The sequence below is a fragment of the Misgurnus anguillicaudatus genome, chromosome 22 (assembly GCF_027580225.2).
Source record: "Misgurnus anguillicaudatus chromosome 22, ASM2758022v2, whole genome shotgun sequence".
NCBI classification, from domain to species: Eukaryota; Metazoa; Chordata; class Actinopteri; order Cypriniformes; family Cobitidae; genus Misgurnus; species Misgurnus anguillicaudatus.
The window spans coordinates 38,231,018-38,251,824 of NC_073358.2; the positions used below are offsets into that span (position 1 = coordinate 38,231,018).

Below are 20,807 nucleotides of genomic sequence, written 5' to 3' on the forward strand. Positions count from 1 at the left end.
AGCCATTTTGGAAAATGGATGGACTAAAATTATTTGATAAAACTGTAGCAGTGCTCTGACTACTCTGATATCTGAATTGTTGGTGTGTAACTGTGTACGTTTTACATCTGTTGAATGACAACTACAATGTCAACGTATAACAAAACATTAATTAATTATTTATCATTTTGTAATTGTTAATGAAATATACAGTTTCAATAAATTGGGACAGTTTAGACATCTAACCATGTTAGGTAAAAATTCCAGGTCACTAAAGTCCCGAATATGTAATAACGATTGGTAAAATAGTCATGCATTTAACTGTAAATATTATTGATCATATTTTGCCCTAATAAGTTGATGTGTGAAATGAAAAAAATACATATGTTGAATGATTTTCTTTCTGGGTGAGTGTTATAAAAATTAAAGGGTAAGCTGGTAAGCCATCCATTTAAGTTATGATGTCCTGCCTTTTGATTAAAGTTAATATAAATCTTACAATATTCTTTAATCAAATGCTTCACTTTGGGTTAAATGCTTTTAATATCTCCCAATAGACCTCATAGCACAAAAAAAACGAAGTGAAATGTAAGTGCTAAGTTAGAAAATTAAAACAGTAGCATGCTTTAAAATTATGTTGGCCAGCTGCATACTGTGAAATTTTACATCCAGGTCACAAAACCGCAAAATCAGGTGACCTTTGAAAGTCTGAAATGTAGGCATCAAATGAAAAGAAGAAAAAAGCCAAGTGTTTTTTCTACACAACTATTTTTATTACTATGTTAACAAGCTCTGTTTAACAGAATTTAATAATAAAATTAATGTTTTAAGTGCAATTTTGTGAAATTCAGTTGGTTAAAAACATAACATTTACAATTTAAAATCATACGAAAATATTATTTTCCTGTGGTAGCTTGAATCAGGGATAAGTGCATTTATCAATGTTAATGTAAATTATAGACAGCCCTGAGAGGGAGGTCTTTAACACAAATTCTAAAAAACAGAATACTTTGTTCTCTTTCTGGATTGTTTGGTTTAGTTTTTTAACTAATCTAGTTTTGTCATGTATTATTGGTATAGCGATGCTACTAATGTTGGCACAGGTGTGTTTTTTAATAAATAAAAAAAGAAACATTCAGACACATCCCACTATAATATTGAAGTAAACAGCATATACCCTGTTGCAAAGGGAGGCCTGACAGAGAAAACAACGTGCTTGTGACAATAATACAGTCATGTGGTTTTTAAATGATAATACTATGATGCCAAGCTGTGTGTGCTGTGTAGCTTTGAGCTTTCATCACGCAGTGTAGGTGATGAATCTGTTCTTTTACCCCTAACGTCTTGCATGTGGTTAGATGAGCTGGATATCTATTTTCCATGATGATAAAACCTCTGCCCTGATTGGCTGTGAGAGAGGTAGGTGTGGCGAGGGGCTGGCTGAGAAGAGCTTGGAAATGTAGCCTGTGAAAGAAAATCAAACTTCATGAGATAAATTCTTACAAAACAATACACATGCATAATATCAGGGTTCCCACACCTTAGTTAACTTCAAATACAAGGACCTTTCAAGGACTTTCCAGGTCCAATACCCTCAAATTCAAGGACTAAATGTGGGGACACATTTCAAGTGAGAGCAAGGTGACATTATGTTACCTTTTAAGATACATTGTTAAAGTTCCCCTTCGAGGGAACTTGTGTTGCGTCACTGTAGTGACACTTTGGGGACGCCTCCAGGGGTAAGTGCGTCTGAATGTGTGTATCAAATTCAACCAATGGTGAGGCTTAACGACAAATACAGGGTGATGCGAGTGCCAGGAAGTATATCGCTATCTGAAATATTGCCAAAGATGGCGTTACAGGAACGCAGGAAGTATGGCAAGGGAGACGCAGCGGCTCGTTCCCTTCTCAGGGAACAACAGTTACTTATGTAACCCGAGACGTTTTCATGTGTCAAACACAACTATGCAAAAAAGCATTTTGGTATGAATCAACATTCACATACAGATGAAATAAGCATTTAAAGCGAACAATTTAGCATGTGTGCTTAAAAATCTAGAATTTTTATATTATCCTACACTACACAGGGAATAATGTTTTTTTTCCAGAAAACTTTTTGCATAAAATAGATTCAAGCACTTTCAATGACCTTTATCTATGTATGTATATTTTCAAAACTTCCCAGGGCCTTGAATTTTTTTCCCCAAATTCACAAACTTTCAAGGATTTCAAGGAGCCATGGGAACCCTGATAATATATACATATAATATCCAAAACAATATACTTTGTTCTAATTAAACTTACTGCATGTGCTTGTTGTGTTGACGTGCCATGGGTGAACGTGCCTGGAGAACCTGGCCTTGGTGGGTGTGCATACGGTAAGCCAGACTTTCCAAAACAAATAAGAAATGGTCAATAGCAAACCAGCATCAGAGCAAAAGTACATTTAACCCCAAAGATTAGCAAGAGTTATGAGAGTTATGGGCGTTTTTTTACATAACTTCATCCTACATATTTTTAAAAGCATTCCGTGACAATGTAACCTTGATATCTTCAAAATATTGACTGAGTAAGATCATGTTAAAAAAAAAATCAATGACTACAATTAAACTTTATGCTCCTCATCTCATTATTAATCTATGAGACTTGTAGCCTGGATTTCACAGGCAGGGTCACATATTTGTGTTAATGCAACAGGAAGCGTGTATTAGTATTACTTGACTTTTGACTCTAACCTTGCCTGGAGGGATCTGGACAGCGATAGAGGGAGTTGGCAGCAAACCTGTAGCGCTGACATGTAGAGCCTGTGGATGCATGGGCCTCAGTGGACTCTGAAAAACAAAGAGATGAATTAATCATCTGACCTACCGTTTCCATCTGGCAAGAGTCTATTTCCTGTAACTTACAGAGTCTGTGAAGCCAGACTGCTGGTTGGCGTGTTCAAGCTGTTTTTGCAGGGGAATCCCAGCACTGGGGATATAACCTGCAGAGATTGAGAAAATCAGTTTGGCAGAAGTCAGAGCAAAAAGACAGAAAACAGGCAGTAGACATAAAGAAACAGAACACAATGGCCAAAAAGATGGAGGTCAGTATAATACAGACTGTGAGATGCCTGCAATACACCACTAATATATGCAGCTACCTTCTAAAACAGTGATTGGCTGGAAAATGCCCTATTGTTGACTAGATATGAGCCCACTATGTTTAGCTGTGTATGGGAAGTGAACAGGAAGCTCGTTTTACTTTAAAGTGTGTTGATTTGTATTAAAGTAAATAATTCAGGTATGCTTTATTTTGAAAGTTCAACATTAATTTCATCATGTGTCTTTTAATAGGCATGTTAATAAATCTGTTCTTAAACCAATGACAGCTATTATTTTAACAAAATAACAAATATCAAGAAAAAATTCAGTTATTTCCTTTATACAAGCGTATACACCGCTCCGCTTCACTCACATACTCTGATACACAAGTATATTTTTCACACACCTTGCTGAGAGGTGAAGTGACTGTGGACCGCATAGCCCTGTTGCTGATGGGGCAAGTACTGCATAGCCTGAAATGCTGATGCACCTGGAAAAAGATCACAATATTTCAGGAGTCCAAACAAGAACCTTTTGAGTTTTGATTCTTAAAGGAAAACACCACCGTTTTTCAATATTTTACTATGTTCTTAGTTACCTCAACTTATATGAATTAATACATGCCTATCTTTTTTCAATGTATGCACTAAATCTTTGTATATCGTGTCGTGAAGGTGTTAGCATTTAGCCTAGCCCCATTCGTTCCATAGGATCCAAACAGGGATGAATTTAGAAGCCACCAAATATTTCCATGTTTTCCCTATGTAAAGACTGTTACACAAGTAAGCACAAAATAAGACATGGTGATTTTTTAAGCTGATAAAAATGAGAACTATATTGTATAACATCATCACTCCTGACTACTCCCCCTCTCGCTCAATACTACTTCCCTCAATTTTACTGCGCCGTAGGTCAAAGTGCTGCGAACTTAGTGCTCTTCTGCCATACAATATAGTTCTCATTTTTAAAAAATCGCCACGTTTTATTTTGTGCCAACATACTTACTTGTGTAACTACTCATGTATTCATTCATATAAGTTGAGGTAAGAACATAGTAAATTTTGAAAAATGTGGTGTTTTCCTTCAAAAACAAGCAAACATTGGAAAAAGAGACACTTGATACCTCTGAGTTGTGAACCACTGGCATAGTTGGCAGGCACCGGCTGACTGGAGGCGAATGGTGATGTATGCTGTGGCTGGGTGACTCCATACGGGCTGTGACTGGGCTGGGCTCCAGAGTACTGGCCATGCTCCGCTCCACCGGCACTAAATCCAGGCTGAGACTGAAAATGCCGAGTCTGCAGAGAGGGCAAGCACACGTTTTTAATAAACACAAATATAAGCATACATACATGTACATTCACCTAAAGGATTATTAGGAACACCATACTAATACTGTGTTTGACCCCCTTTCGCCTTCAGAACTGCCTTAATTCTAAGTGGCATTGATTTAACAAGGTGCTGAAAGCATTTTTTAGAAATGTTGGCCCATATTGATAGGATAGCATCTTGCAGTTGATGTGAGATTTGTGGGATGCACATCCAGGGCAAGAAGCTCCCGTTCCACCACATCCCAAAGGTGCTCTATTGGGTTGAGATCTGGTGACTGTGGGGGCCATTTTAGTACAGTGAATTCATTGTCATGTTCAAGAAACAATTTGAAATGATTCGAGCTTTGTGACATGGTACATTATCCTGCTGGAAATAGCCATCAGAGGATGGGTACATGGTGGTCATAAAGAGATGGACATGGTCAGAAACAATGCTCAGGTAGGCCGTGGCATTTAAACGATGCCCAATTGGCACTAAGGGGAATAAAGGGTGCCAAGAAAACATCCCCCACACCATTCCTACACCACCACCAGCCTGCACAGTGGTAACAAGGCATGATGGATCCATGTACTCATTCTGTTTATGCCAAATTCTGACTCTACCATCTGAATGTCTCAACAGAAATCGAGACTCATCACACCAGGCAACATTTTCTCCAACAGTCTTCAACTGTCCAATTTTGGTGAGCTCGTGCAAATTGTAGCCTCTTTTTCCTATTTGTAGTGGAGATGAGTGGTACCCGGTGGGGTCTTCTGCTGTCGTAGCCCATCCGTCTCAAGGTTGTGCGTGTTGTGGCTTCACAAATGCTTTGCTGCATACCTCGGTTGTAACGAGTGGTTATTTCAGTCAGAGTTGCTCTTCTATCAGCTTGAATCAGTCGGCCGATTCTCCTCTGACCTCTTGCATCAACAAGGCATTTTCGCCCACAGGACTGCTGCATACTGGATGTTTTTCCCTTTTCACACCATTCTTTGTAAACCCTAGAAATGGTTGTGCGTGAAACTCCCAGATTGTAAAATACTCAGACCGGCCTGTCTGGCACTAACAACCATGCCACGCTCAAAATTGCTTAAATCACCTTTCTTTCCCACTCTGACATTCAGTTTGGAGTTCAAAAGATTGTCTTGACCAGGACCACACCCCTAAATGCATTGAAGTCGAATTGAAATGCAACTGTCACGTGATTGGTTGATTAGATAATTGCATTAATGAGAAATTGAACAGGTGTTCCTAATAATCCTTTAGGTGAGTGTACATCCAAAAAATACAGTGACAGGTAACTAAAACACGTATGTGCTAAAATCATATTTTATTTTAATGCAAGAGATCTGTCCCTTGTATGAAGGATGTCTTTAAGGTTTTTGTATGATTATTATGATAAGACGACATATGTGATTTAATGTATTTCCAGCTTTGTGATTAAGTGATGTACCTAGTTATTTACAATGCCTTATTTTTATGCCTAATTATTTAAATTAACATTGAACTATCACACTCACAGGAATGACCGGGGACTGGAAGAGCTGTTTGCTGCGTTCACCCAAAAGAGCTCCAGGACGCCCATGACTCACTTGACTCGCTGAACAAAAAAAATTATTCTATAATTAATTCATCATTCATCATTAATTCAAGTCAATCTTGACAAAAAACAAAACATTATACGTCTTGCAGAGATAGATTATAGGGGTCACCTTGCATGCTAAGAAGGTGCTGTCCTGTGTGGATGGCCATGTTTGGTTGGTATGTTGCTGAAGTCAGAGTTGTCATGTCACTGTTGTACACATATTAAACAAAGTTACGACACATTAATAACAGGTGATATGGTGATCCATGGAGAATACTTCTTTTAGGTACAAATGAAATGAGCAAATATCTGACCAGTGTTGTCTAAATGAGGAATGTGTGCGGCCTAATTTTGAGCTACATGAAAAAGAAGTAAAAAATGTCAAAATTTTTAAAAATAAGTACATTAAGCCCTCGTCTAGGCCAATGCTCTAAATTAGGGCTGGGTGATTTTACAGTTTTTCCCCCCCGATTAATTCAAATTTACGTTTCGACGCGGTTTTAATTTTATTCGAGATCAAAGTGAAACAGTGCAGACATCGTCTGAATACACAGCAGGGTTTTCCTTGCATTGACAATGAAACGGCAGCCGCCCAGGCAAATTAGGCTATATTATTTTATGCATTTTTGTTGTGTGTGTACACTGTGGAAGTAATAGAGAGCGCTGTTTTACCTCTCGAGTTCGCGCTCTGTCCGTCAGCTCTGTCAGTAAACTACGGCTTTGTGTAGTAAATGCTGCGCCATGTGAAAGCAGCTGATGGCGAGTTACATCTAATCACGGAACCGGCTTCACTGACGAGATGCGCATGACAATCACATGCGATTTATCGTGCAGCCCTAACCTAAACCTCACGTGGCAGTTGTGCCTGCTTAATTATAGTTGCATTATGTGCTTACTGCATCTATTTCATTGCATCTATTCTTTGCTGAGAGTGCTCGTCTGAATTAAATGCAATGGTCCGAGCAAACAATACAGTAAATAACCTATACAAAAAGTTTGCGGTGTCCTCGTTGGCAGCGTGTCTACAAATGTATGATTCGCAAACTAAAAATTATGACTTTAAGAATGTAAAAAAGTCAGTCATAGCAAATATTATCCAAATTATTGATGAAAAATCTAATTTTTTTAAAACAAATAATATGTGAATGTTATGAATATTTAAAAGAGAAATAATAGTTGAATTGTTTAACATGTGATGTGAGTTCATGACTGTGTACTTAAAAAAATACAACAAAACGTTATAAAAATGTCTGCACATGCTTTTTCACATTTAGCCAACCATTATATTTCTAAACAATGCCCAATTTCTGCATAGATATTTAAAAAAAATGTGAATTAATTTTGTATTTATAACATGTTGATAATTATCCTTTAGTTTAGTGCACTTGATTAGAACTTTAGTTTGTTATTGGAAAGAGAATGTTACTGCAGTATTGTTGTAGTTATGTTTTAAGCTGACTAGTAAAAAAATCAAACCGTGAATCGATGTTCTGAAAAAAAAATCTAGATATAATTTTTTGCCAAATCGCCCAGCCCTACTCTGAATAGAAATTAAACATTAAAAATTATCTTTTTTGTATGTTTTCTAGGAGGTGTACATTCTTAAATATTTCCCAATACAAAGGATGCATATCCATCAGAAGCAAACCACTTGTGGGTTTGTCATTTTGTTTAGTTTTTAAAACATGCAAAAATGAGAAAATAAAGTGTTAAAATAGTTATTTAAGAGAAATACAGTGCGAGACCTGATTAATGTTAAAAGAGCTATTAAGAGCGATAAGACACGAAAACGATCTTTCTCGCATTAAGTGACTTTAACTTGATTTTCAAAATAGATTTCGCAGACTTTATCAACTTAAAACAGATGTATCTGTCATTTTTTTCATAAAGAATGTGAAAATAATAATTGTCACTCAATTTCCCAGGAGGGTCACATATTGTTTGAAATAATATTATTTTAAATACCGTATGTGTTAAATTCTTCATGTAAATATATTATGTGATAAAGTGTAAAAGTAGTTCAATCTTATCTCTCTTTGTTTTCGTTACCTCTGTTCTTTCCGGCGTCTTTTCTCTTCTTCATGCAGGACCTTTTTCAGCTGCAGGAAAAGCTGGTGCTTCTCCTCCTGAAGACACTGCAGCTTCTCCCCCATCTTCATAATCTGAAAAGTAAGAGAAAAAGTTTTGATCAGAAATCCTAAAACATAATGCCAACATTAATAAATAACTCAGCTTTTAAAAATAAAGCAATCATAACAGACCTGCTCTTTAGTTTCCTCTAAAGACATCCTCTCCTCCATCTCCTTCTTCCTCTTTCTCTCTTCTTCTTCTTTTAGTTTCTGTTCCATCATTTTATCAACCTCTTCCTCCTCTGACAATTGATTCAGAGATTAAAAATGTCAAATGAGTTTTCAATAGACAGAGTTGTTTTCATTGTGTGCAAACATCAACATGAATGTAAACTTAGCAATCTGTTTATATCCTAAGGAGTGCTGATTAAAGAGTCTGTGAAAACCCATCCAGTGTCGTTTTTTGTGACTTACTATTTTGTACATAAAATCATCAAATTTTTTCCTTTAATACTGACTGAGTAGATCATGTAAAATCAATGACTGAAATCTAAATTGATCATATACAGTATATATACAGATTATGTCACTTTAACCTGGATTTCACAGGCACTGTCAGATAAGCTACAGCAGATTTCGGGTCTCACCTTGTCTCTTCCTTTCTCTCTCTCTCATAATGTGCTTGTGTAAGGCACGTGCCATTGCACTGGACAATTTGGGCCTCTCCAGAAGAGCCGGCATGATGGTGGGAACTGGTGGTGCCAGCTAGAGATGTCAGACGAACAATATTAAGACAGGAAACTAAAGACGGTGGTGCAAAATGAAACATAAATCTCAGCATCCAGATTTCTCAGACCTCCACATAGAGATTAGATTCAGATTTTACTGTCTCTACCACAGCTGGTGTAGTCACAGTGAGAAACATTACAAGAACTGAAAGTCAAGCAGTGATTAAAATATGGTTAATAACAACGTTTATAACATATTAACGATATGACATAACATTATCTGCTGTATTACAAACAACTATGTAAAATATAAGCATATCTGACAAGTCCCGAAAGACACATGACAAACATAACTAACCTTTAAGCAGCTGTCAAAAAGTTGACATGCCTTGCCGAAGTTGATCACACCAACTTACCATATTAATTCTCTAAACCAAAGACTACGAGTTAGAGCAAACTATTAAATAGTAGAGAAGTGGTAATCTGAGAAACAAGATAATGCAACAAATTTGCAAATCTCTCAACTGTGTTAGCTACAGTATTTTAATGACTTGCTAGCTGAATGCACTCGATTCACTAAATCTGTTCAAGAAATCAATCTTCCACAGGCAAAATTGCATATAAATTATATATCATTTAAATATATTTAACTTTCATTAGGTTGCATTAACACGTAACGTTTAGGCTAGCAGGCTAACGGCTCAAGTGACAGCTCAGTCAGCTAGCTTGCAAAAATCAGCGAATAAAATAAAACTCTTAAAATGAAATTCGTTAAATCTTTAAGTAACGCACTTTTGTCCGTTTCCGAGATTAAACGTATGCTGAGTTTGTCTGAAGGATTCCCTTAAAGAAAAACAAAATGTCAATTGTTGACCAAAACAAAAATGACAGAAAAGCCCAGTTGTCGCACTTCCGGTGTGGGTGTGTCCTCCTCATGACGCCACGAGTGAGTAGAAACGTATAAATTACACATTTATAACCCATTTATATCCAAATGTGGAAAAAAATCGCATAAAACTGAAACTATTTGCTCGTTTAACTCATTTAACTAGTGTATATTGTCTTTTTCTTTGTGCTTTCATTATTAGTTCTGAAGAAATCCTATCAGCAATATTGATACACTTGACTTTAGCATCTGTTGTGTTTTAGACAGTTTCACAGACAAGGCTAAGATTAAGCCAGGATCAGGCCATAGTTAAAGGTGCAGTGTGTAATTTTTAAAAGGATCTCTTGACAGAAATGCAAAATAATATAGAAAGCTATATTTTCAGCTGTGTATAAAGACCTTTTTACAATGAACCGTGAAGTTTTTATTGCCTTAGAATGAGACGATTTTATCTACATACACCGAGGGTCTCCTTACGTGGAAGTCGCTATTTTGTGCTGCCATGTTTCTACAGAAGCCCTTAACGGACAAACTTGTTGTCGGTTTTCATTTATACTTTTGCGTAGTCCTCCGCGTCGACGTGCATACACGCGCAAACCGCTGGCAGTATCCACATGTGTAACCAGTAGCAGCGCGACCGTCAGAGAAGAAGAAGCTTGGAAAGTTAACCCACAAACGAAGAAGAAACAGAAACTTGTTGTGTATGATTTGAGAAGACCAGCAATGATGGAAGTAAATAAACTGACTTTTGTTGCAGTTTGAGTTAAATTACTCCTCAACTTGGCTAATCTTTGTTTTCACCGTTGCAAATGGAAATACCTATGACGCAGTTTTTTTTACCTGACGGGAGGGGTTCTGGTGGACCAATCACAGCGCTTGCGGTCCGTGTAGAACTGACGCGCTGTTAAAATTTTTGCGAGGTGCACGTCAAGCTACGCAGAGCTAATCACAGGCTACGGATAGCCTACGCCGTAGCTACGGCGTAGAACTTATGCACAACTATAAATCAGGCTTAAGTTGTCTCTGATGATGACATTTTTCCGGTGGTGGCTATCGCAGCTTCTCTATGCGTTTCAAAAGCGATGGGTGAGCAGTGGACTGAGCCGTTGGTTGCAATTTGCAACCTCACCACTAGATGCCGCTAAAATTTACACACTGCACCTTTAAATTAAGAAGTGAGTGGCTTTTCTAAATATGACTTAGAAGAAAAAATTACTGGTGTTATCTTATATCAGGGCAAGTTGTTTTTAGTTAAAGGCAGTGCTGGGCAGTAGCTTCACTACAAGTAGCGAAGCTAGTAGTTTAACTACATTTTTCAGTAGCTTGGCGGTAGCTTAGCTGCTTTCTAAATAATATAGCTTTTCAGTAGCTAAGCTCTTTTTTTTTTGACCAAGTAGTGAGGTAGCTTCCACACAAGTTCGAGTTGTGCAGCCTTCATTCATACAAAACATTACCACTCACATTCTGTGAAGACTCATGCTCTACCTCTGACTGGGTTATGTCACCAAGCCAAGCTAATATAAAAACATGTAATTAATATTACAATTGAAACTATTAATAGAATGTGCTTTGGCGGGCACCTCACAGACTCTGTGCAGGCTACCTGCTGCCTGCGGGCCCACGTTGGAGACCCGTCAGGGCAAGGTGTTTTTGAATAAAGGCAGCTCAAACATGCATTTTATTCTGGGAGTAGGATAAGTCCAGCAAACAGCCCCAAAATGTGAAGTACCTAGGCCTACATTATGCTTGTGTTGCCTATAATTACCAAAATGATAAATTGAAACTGAATAAATAATTACATAATAAAACTGGTTAAAAATAAATAAGTAGCTTGGATGTAGCAAGCTACTATTGATGTAGCTTAGCTTGCTACATTTCCCAGGGGGGTAGCTTCAGTGTAGTGAAGCTTCATTTAATGTGAAGTAACTGGTAGCTTAGCTCACTACATTTTCCAAGTAGCTTGCCCAGCACTGGTTAAAGGGATAGTTCAACCCAAAAAGAAAATTCTTTCATCATTTACTCACTCTCATGTTGTTACAAATCTGTATAAATGTCTTTGTTCTGATGAACCCGAAGGAAGATATCCTGAGGAATGTTCCCAATCAAACCGCTCGCGACAAGACCCATCCACCTCCATAGCACTCTTTTGTCCTACTATGGAAGTGAATGGGGCCTACGAACGGCCCGGTTACAAACACCCCCCAAAATATCTTCCCTCGTGTTTATTAAATTAGGTTTGTAAATTTTTTTTAGTTTGGGATCAAAAACGTAAATGTTGTCATTATTTACTAACCCTGATATGAGGTGTCATGAAACATTTTGATAAAAAAAAGTAAATGCTAAGTAAAAGTATCAAAATAAGAAACAGTTACAAACATCTTTTCACGTACTATTTTGCACATGATTTCAAATGACATCATACAAACCACTTTTGTTGTTTTTTCCACATTTAAGGAAAAAAAATTAATTACCGCAATGTGTCCATGACTGGATTTGGGTTCTTTGACATGGAAATATTTAGAATTAACAATCTAAAAAATAAAAAGCTTCAGTGAATGTTATACTATAAACATTTACAGTAAAGAAACATGTGCTATTTGGTGATCATTGGTAAATGTAGAGACAATAATAAGGAATATAGATGTGTCCAAGAAAAAGTTTCTCATCCTCCGCAACAATTTTCAATCATTGTTTAACCCCTCAAGGATCTAACAATTAAAAAAAACTGTGTTGGAAGGGACATAATTGACTGTGACACTGTACCTAGACAACTTTTTACTTCTCATTACCAAAAACATGAGTTTGTAAATGCATATATTTAATGTAATATCATGTTGCGGTAATGATAATTTTAGGAAATATGTTTTAAATACTCTAAAAAATAATGGTTATAGTAAGTTCAGACCTTAATCTTATATGTGAAAAAAATTGGCTTCAAGGGCTTTTTAAAAATTCTGATGCTGGACACGGTTTTCATGAGAATGGACGCTGGATTTCGTGAGAATCACCCAAATGTAGATTTAAAAAAAGTGTTGCCTCTCTTTCAGTGTACATACTCTGTGCCGGAACTGTTGTTTAGGCAGTTTTAGGACGTTTACTTTAAAATAATGTCTAACAACTTAAACATCAGCGCAATCTAGAAGAAGAGAGGAGTAACGTCTGCAGGATATATGCAAAATATATGGTCAAATGGAGTTATTTATTTAACCATTTTGATTAAATAAATAAATCTACCACAGTTACCAGAAAACCCCAAACTTTTTGAAAGACACTGGGGGTTCAAACAACATGAGGGTGTAATAACAAAGTTTTAATTTTCTGGTGAACTTTCCCTTTAGTGTTTTAAATTATCATTCTTTTATTAACTTTATAAACATATCTTCAAAGCAGAAACATCACGCCGTCGCGCAATGGATATTACCAGACCTGTGAGAAACAGAGTAGTTACCATCCAGTAGCAGTAGTTAAAGACGCACACAGGAAGAGTTTAACATCATGTTTATAATGTTGGCAAGCTTAAAACTGTTGGTGACATTACAATTATAGCTTTTAGGGAAAAGAAATAAAACACACCAATCCAAAATTAGAAAAAAAGAGTCAATCAAGTCATCACCTTATGACTCGAGTCAGCCTCAAAAATAATCATAAGATTAAGATGTAAACAAGCAATGTCCTACAATATGTTAAAATGATTTTTTAATTTTTTAAACCAGTTTATTGAAATAAAGAGAAATTCCAAATTTATTTAAACAATAATTATTGGCAATGGTACACAAACACACTCGCACTCACACACAAACATAACAATAAAGGGGTTTGAAAGTCCAGTGGTTTTGGTCTGTGCAAATACGATGGTTGATCGAACCAAACATTAAAGTCTGTCGAAAAACAAAGCAGCTGCAGGATATATGCCAATGCACAGAATAAAAGTAACGTTTGAAAGAAGCAGGGAAGTGTCGAACATTCAAAAAGCTTTAGGGATATGAGTACTACCGATTTACCGAAACAGATCAGGACAAAGAATGTATCCAGTCTGTCTGAAAGCGAGACTGAGGGGAACTTTAGGTAGGAAGAAACAATATGCAGGCAGCATAGAGTACAAATGAGATAAACCAAAACATCAGACTAGGAAGAGGATATGAAAGTGCATTAGACATGTACACTTCATGTGTCCTAATATATTGATCATTTTATTTTAAAGGTGGATAGTGTGAGTTAAGTAAATTGGTTACACATCTCTCTGAATGTCCCCATAGACGCTTTCATCACTGTAAGCAATGTAAAGGAAAAAGTCTTCTTCATGGTGCTCCTAAAACACAGATATAAGGGCAATAAGTTTAGTGATTTAGACGTACATAAAATCATCGTACATAATGTAAAGAACATTCTGTAAAATATAACTTTGATATCTTTAATAATGACTGAGCAAGGTCATATCAAAAATTAAAATTAAATTACAGAAATTAAACGTTTATGCTAAATTAGATTATGAGACTTTAGTCTGGATTTCATAAGGGGTACACCAGCCGCGGTAGAGTCAATGTGAAGACGCGTCTCGCAGCACGAATGATGCATTTAGCGCGGCGCGGTAGACGCGATTCCTCCTCATTTGCCCATTTAGTTTGCGCAAAATGGCGCGAATTGAGCGTCTGTTGTGGTACGCGTGAATGGTGCTTTTTGTGCATTTTGTGTTTGACGTGAATTTGCGGCTGACACCCAAGTTGAAAAATTTGAGCTTTGGCGGATTTTCGCGCCGCGTTAACCAATCAGGAGCCTGCTTGCTGCTGTGGTGGCAGCCCACCCGGAGTCACTCATTCAACATGAAGGACCGATTCATATTGTCAGTGAGCAGTTACCCAGAGCTATACGACCCAAGTTCTTATTTCTATAGAGACAGGAATAAAAAGGACCTCGCTTGGAAGAGTGTCAGTGAAGACAAATACAAACCGGTAACTCTCTCGATAAATGCATAAACAACATCAGCCATCTTGCAAACAGACAACCGCATAGCACTTGCCCCTCCCACAAGAAGCGGATTTCGCCTCTGACGCGCGTCAAATGCTTGCTCTAGATGCAGCTCAAGCGGCAAACTAGGCGCAGTAGACGCGATTTAGCATAATGCTACGTACTAGGGCTGTCAAAAGATTAATCGCGAATAATCGAATCCAAAATAAAAGTTTGTGTTTACATAACATATAAAAAAATATTTATATATAATATAAATTATATAAATGTATATACAGTATTTAAATGCTAATATTTCTTAAATATATACATGAATGTGTGTGCATTTATATATACATAATATTTATACACAGTACACACACATATGTTATGTAAACACAAACTTTTATGTTGGATGCGATTAATCACGATTAATCTTTTGACAGCCCTACTACGTACACACCAAACGCGGGTGATCGCATTACTCGCTCTAGATTACTCGCGGGATTTAACTTTGTGTATATGCTAATTTTTCGCTCGAGTTGAACATTTTCAACGTGGGCGAAGACGCGTTTGAGGCGAATAGCACGTGTTTTCACGGTAAAGCCGCATTCAGACAGCCAGCGACTTTCTTGCTGTGTGTCACCCGTCGTTTCTAAATCTGCTTGTCATAAACAAATGAGTACCATTCACTCCAGTAAATGATAAGAGAAGGATGAAGTGAACTCCACTGCTTCGTTCTCATTGGTAATCGCTCCCATAATTCGCTTGACATTTGCATAAAGTTTAACTCTTCTTAACTTTCTTGCGTCACTGGACACGCCCAGGTCGCCAACGGTCACTTTCGCTCATGCCGTCGGAAGTCGCCCGTTGAAATGAATGAGATCGCGTCGCTCTGCTACTGCTGATCGCTATCTGTCTGAATGGGGCATAAACGCGCCGTCCATATCGCTTCATTCGCATAGCGCCACGCGAGGAAGCGTCTGATCGCATCTTTGCATTGACTTTGTATGTAATCTTATCGCGAAAATTGTTGAACTCGCGTTTGGTGTAAACACACAGTAAGACTGATAAAATGAGACAATCATGGTGCTCCTGGTAAAGAAGTCCCATAGTGGCAGATGTGGGTGGAATGACATTGTTGACAAAGAAGAAAAGAGCATCCTCTGCCCTCAGGTGGATCCTTTTTCGAATGAGGAAATAAAACTGCCCCACTTTACAAATAAGAACAAAATAGTCAATACATCTCCCTAAATATTTTTGCTATTAGATCTCATTTTAAATAAATATTTATTTTTAAAGGAAATGTTACCTGTGAGGTCAGACGGGACGAGGTATTTCTTTTTATCCAGATCTCCTATTCTGGCTTTGGGGGCTTTCTCAACGATCACCTGTCAAAAACAAGTCACTGCTGATATCAACAATACTAACAACTACTGTCAGTCATGTGAGAACTGCAATTTCACCAGCATAACGACGTTACTGTCTAGGGTATTCCACAGTTTAGAGCAAATTCCCTGTATAACGAATTTCGCTGTTGATATTTGACTGACAACACATAATGCAACTGAAATTTCAGTGTTAAAAACCCCTCATACTAGTTACTTTGTCCCAGACTGTCTGTCAAAACAAGACGACGAACTTGATTCAATGATTCAATCAGATGCGCACTTCTCAAAGCATAACATATAATGAGTATCTCGGTATATACTACAAAATTTAAACGTATAAAAACAACGTAACATAACAGATATTGATTGATCCATTGTCTGTATTGAAAACAATGCTACTAATCCGTACTTAGAAAGTAGCTAACTGACGCTAACAAGCTAGCCCTTTGAAGGACAGCTTCAAAATAACGGCGATAATTCGTTAACTAATCGCATATACGTGTGACTTCGCGGTTTTTAAGATAAAGAATAACGTTTTACGAAATTTCCCTATGCAAATCAGCGTTGTCATTGTATTAAGTTAGCTTGATAGATTGATGACAGGGCCCTGACAAAAACAACTAATTTTCCTGACTCACAGGCACTCTGTCCGGGTACTTCTTTCTGATTTTCTCCCCTTCTGACCGTCTCTTCTCGAAGGGATGCTCTTCTTTGTACATAAACTTCATTGTCACTGGCCGAGCGGTGTGAAAAAACCTCCGAGAAAATCTGTCGTCGACGATGTTTACAAACTAGCAATAGGGTTTTTGACAACTGCGTCGAAGGGCGGAGGAATATCCAATAACACGGAACTAGTAGGTGGGGCGTGTTACGTCACATCAACTGCGTTTAAGCGGGTTGTGTCTAGAAGGGATACAGCTACGGCCAAAATCTCGTGAAATCTTACCGGAGGAGCGCTGTTTATATACTCATCCTACCCATAAATCTACCTTTAAACCTAACATTCAAAACGTAGATGTATACCATCTAGCCAGAACCGCTGTTGTCATCCTAATCTTACCCCCAAACCTAACCTTAACCCAACATCTCGCGAGATTTAGCCCGTAGCTGTTCCCTATCTAGCCAAAACCTTTTATAAGAGGTGTGTTCGACTTCAAGCGGCGCTGCGCAAGTCGAGCACACCTGGGCCCTTATGTAAAAGGGTGCGTACGCACAAAAAGGGGCTGGAAACGTGCGTACGCCAGTTCTCCACGCAAAGGTTGTGATTTATAGTGATGGCCAAACGAGGCTTCCTGAACCAATGAGGCTTTCCAGCCCATTGGTTCGCCAAAAGGTTCATTTACCCGAAGCCTCATGAAACACTGTGCTCTCCAGTGACACCTGCTGTGCAAAGCAATGTATCGCACACGCACACAAATCTATTCATTTTGAGCAACCAAATTGTCATGGTGTGGGCTTTTGAATAAAGTATATTAAAGAAAGTATTTTACTCTGCTTGTGTTAACCTATGTACACACAACTCACACATACACAACTGTGTTCAACTATACAGTAGTTCTTGAGTTAGTGATAACAGTGAATGCACAAAATAAAGAAATGAAGAGTTTCGTTGCAAAACGAGATAAATCCATTTTTTAACATTTTTGTCAAAACATGTTTATTATTACGTTATCATGTTATTATTTTGTTTTATGGTGCTACTTAGCTGTATTTTTAAGTTATGAAGGTTTAAATCAAAACAAACCAACTGCAGTTGCATTGAAATTAATTGGAATGCACAACCAAAAAACAAGATTTCTGAACAATTAAAAAACGGTGGTTATCTCGTTTTGCAACGAAACTCTTCAAATTATCGTGAGTGCAGTGCTTATTGCACTGGGGCTGCAATAGTGCAATGCTTATGGGACTGGAAGTGTGGAACAGCAAACTGCAACATGGAAAAGGGTTTACTGGTTTTTATTTAAAAACAAAACTTTTTTAACAGTATTTGGATTGAGGCGGTTTCTGTTTTTAGAAAACACCCTATAACAGGGCACTGATGATGATGCTGGACAACATAAGAAGATCAGTGCCAGCTTATATAAATTGGGATATTGGACCTTCTGTTTGTTCCAATATCCCAATGGATCCTCAGTCCTTCTAGGTTATCCCTTATACAGTCTAGTCTTATAATAATAATAACAGCAGCAATAATATATAATAATAAATATAGGCTATATAATATAATTACGTATTATTAGAACTAGACATATGCTAATTTACTCTAATGATCTACTGAACTAGGCTATGTATAATTTACTCTAATAATCTACTAAACTAAGTGTAATATAATATATAATCCAGGCTATGATATATAATGATAACTATACTAGAAACTCACTACAACCTCGCCACTACTCGCTACAACTAACACTATAACATCAATGCAAACGTACTGCAAAACCCACAAGAGGCGCGAGTTTCGAACCGTAAGCGAAACTCAGAATGAAGCAATGACGTATTCAACAGAAAACGAGGCCTCGTTTGTCATCGTCACGTGATTTTCACGGAAACAATACAAGCCTCGAATCGGGGCTTTATCTGGAACGCCCCTTTTTGCTCGACACATGCTCCGGAGCCTCGCTTCAGATGTCCCATCACTAGTGATTTATAAAAAACAAACTTGATGGGAGAATGGGCTTGCAGGTGATCTGTGATTTATAAAGGGAACATTGCTTTGTTTTAGAAGTCTTCATAATTTTTGGTGTATGCCATTTTTGGCTTTTGTGCGTACGTAGACTTTTAGTAAGGACACACAGTTTTATACATGAGGCCCCAGATGTCTGCAGCAGCTACTTTATGTGGCACTACTTGAGAGTTTGTATAACGATGAATCATCAAGGGATCCAAATGGGTCTTTTAAAGACTGTTTTCAGATTGTTCATAATGAAATAGAACGGTTTTGACTGAAATTTGGACATATGATGCTGGCCCGAGAATTTTTGGGTGTTTGTTCTATCACCTCGCACCTCTACAATGGGTGCATAGGTGCACTGGAACAATCCTTCCTAAAATGCATGAAACTTTCGTTTACAAAGACGTGAAACTCACTGAGTGGTCAGGGGTGTTTACTGATATGCTCACACAAAAATTGAGAATTGAGAATGAATTGGCTGTGAGAATTTTCATTCCAAAATGGCGGCCGCGCTACTGAAGCAATAGTGACTGTTGCCAAAAACGAATGAGTTTCCTCTCTTGTGCTTCTATACTCTTTGGTATTACTCCGCCCTGGAAACTTTGTTTATATACTTGCAATTGGCAAAGGCGGATTATCGCCACCAACTGGGCTGGAGACTCTATTATTCAAGCTCTCAACGGAAGAATATACGGGTGTGAGGCGTTTGGAAAAATAGGTCCACAAGTTTACAACGAATGCTAAAATTTTAGGAAGGATTGTTCGAGTGCACCTATGCAGCCACAACAAACACCCAAAAATTCTCGGGCCAGCATCATATGTCCAAATTTCAGTCAAAACCGTTCTATTTCATCATAAACAATCTTAAAAAAGGGCTTTAAGTGTAAAATACTGAACTTGTACAATGTGTTAGGTAGACATCTTTAAAGTGCACCTAAATTGCTAGAAAAAAAAACAACAACGCTATTTTGTGTATTTGGTATAATACAATGTGTTTGCGTGGTCGGTAAAAAAACATTATTTTTCACATACCGTACATTTTTGTAGCAACGCTATTTTGCGTATTTGGTATAATACAATGTGTTTGCGTGGTTTGGTTAAAAAAAACCCATTATTTTCCACATACCGTACATTTTTGTAGCTCCAGATTTCACTCTCCTGCTGAAGCGCACAGATTTGATTCTGTACATTGTGATTGGTCTGAATACCTCTGACATCAGACGGAAATGTGATGCTCCTTACCATGTTTGAAAGATTTGCAATGCTAACAGGAGTTAACTTACAGGCTGTGAGTCCAAGCGGGAGAAATTATATGTCATGTCGGTCTTGTCTACATCACCAATCCCAGGAAGTAAACTGTTGCCTACAATCCATGTGTTTGTTGTAGTCCAAGAGATTAACGTTGAAAAAGATAACTTGTGTCATCGTTTACTTTGGAGCATGTACCTTTTGCATATCGTTAACATGTACTAATACACACCTACACACCAAAGAAAATGTGAATCGGACAATAGGGGCTCTTTAAAATGCTCAATTTCATTTTCAGCTCACATACACACATTAGATCATGGGAACATTATTGAACCTTGTGAGTATAGGAATTTAAAAGACCAGAAATGAGGTTAGAGACTAAATAAAGTAAAATGATAGGTTAGGGGTAAGAACCTCAGGTATAAAAGGTCTCTTTGAAAACGTTAGTCTTAAGAAATTCAAGTTTTGTATGCCTATAAGCATCTTAAAAAAAGGAAATGGCTAGTAAAAAAAAGCATTAAAGCAACACTATGTAGTTTTTTACCTTTAAATAATGTCTCTAAAATTATTTCAGTGACAGAACAACTTTTAACTGGACAAATTGTACTGTTGCTGCAACCTGAGCAGCCTCCTAGCTGCTACAAGCACACTCTGAAAGTGGCGGTGGAGGGTAGAGCACACAGCCCCGCCCCTCCCCCTGCTTTGCAGAAGAGTGTCTGATACCAGGCACTGTTGCGATTTTCAACCACATGGGGGAGCTGTAAGTCAATTTTACATGGAAACTACATAGTGTTGCTTTAAAAATGAGAGAAAACACACTGTACCTATTCCTGAAATGAGCAAAATAAATTTCTGTGGGCATAATTCACAAACCCATCCTGACTATTTGTTTCTAAAAACTAGTCT

At 37.6% G+C, this 20,807-nt stretch overlaps 2 protein-coding genes across 8 annotated transcripts; both read right to left on the bottom strand.

Annotated features, from left to right (window-relative positions):
* Window positions 1-728: 728 nt before the first annotated feature.
* gps2 (G protein pathway suppressor 2) lies at window positions 729-9,706 on the bottom strand. Of its 7 annotated transcripts, XM_055198990.2 has the most exons (14): window positions 9,548-9,680; window positions 9,172-9,238; window positions 8,884-8,960; window positions 8,675-8,792; window positions 8,220-8,329; window positions 8,008-8,120; window positions 6,086-6,165; window positions 5,894-5,973; window positions 4,186-4,360; window positions 3,469-3,552; window positions 2,886-2,962; window positions 2,715-2,810; window positions 2,284-2,367; window positions 729-1,443 (listed from the first exon to the last, which is right to left on the bottom strand). In XM_055198990.2, the coding sequence occupies exons 3-14, from the start codon at window positions 8,950-8,952 to the stop codon at window positions 1,351-1,353; spliced, it is 1,179 nt and encodes a 392-aa protein (XP_055054965.1). In that variant the 5' UTR covers window positions 8,953-8,960; window positions 9,172-9,238; window positions 9,548-9,680; the 3' UTR covers window positions 729-1,350. The 7 variants fall into 7 exon arrangements, with proteins under 7 accessions (XP_055054965.1, XP_055054964.1, XP_055054966.1 ...); XM_055198989.2 differs by lacking the exon at window positions 9,172-9,238 and having other exon boundaries at window positions 9,548-9,698; XM_055198991.2 differs by having other exon boundaries at window positions 729-1,419; window positions 9,172-9,687.
* Window positions 9,707-13,122: 3,416 nt separating this feature from the next.
* On the bottom strand, window positions 13,123-16,823 carry gabarapa (GABA(A) receptor-associated protein a). Its single transcript, XM_073860415.1, has 4 exons — window positions 16,615-16,823; window positions 15,898-15,976; window positions 15,670-15,799; window positions 13,123-13,939 (listed from the first exon to the last, which is right to left on the bottom strand). Exons 1-4 carry the CDS (start codon window positions 16,702-16,704, stop codon window positions 13,870-13,872), a joined length of 369 nt encoding a protein of 122 aa, XP_073716516.1. The 5' UTR covers window positions 16,705-16,823; the 3' UTR covers window positions 13,123-13,869.
* Window positions 16,824-20,807: the final 3,984 nt, after the last annotated feature.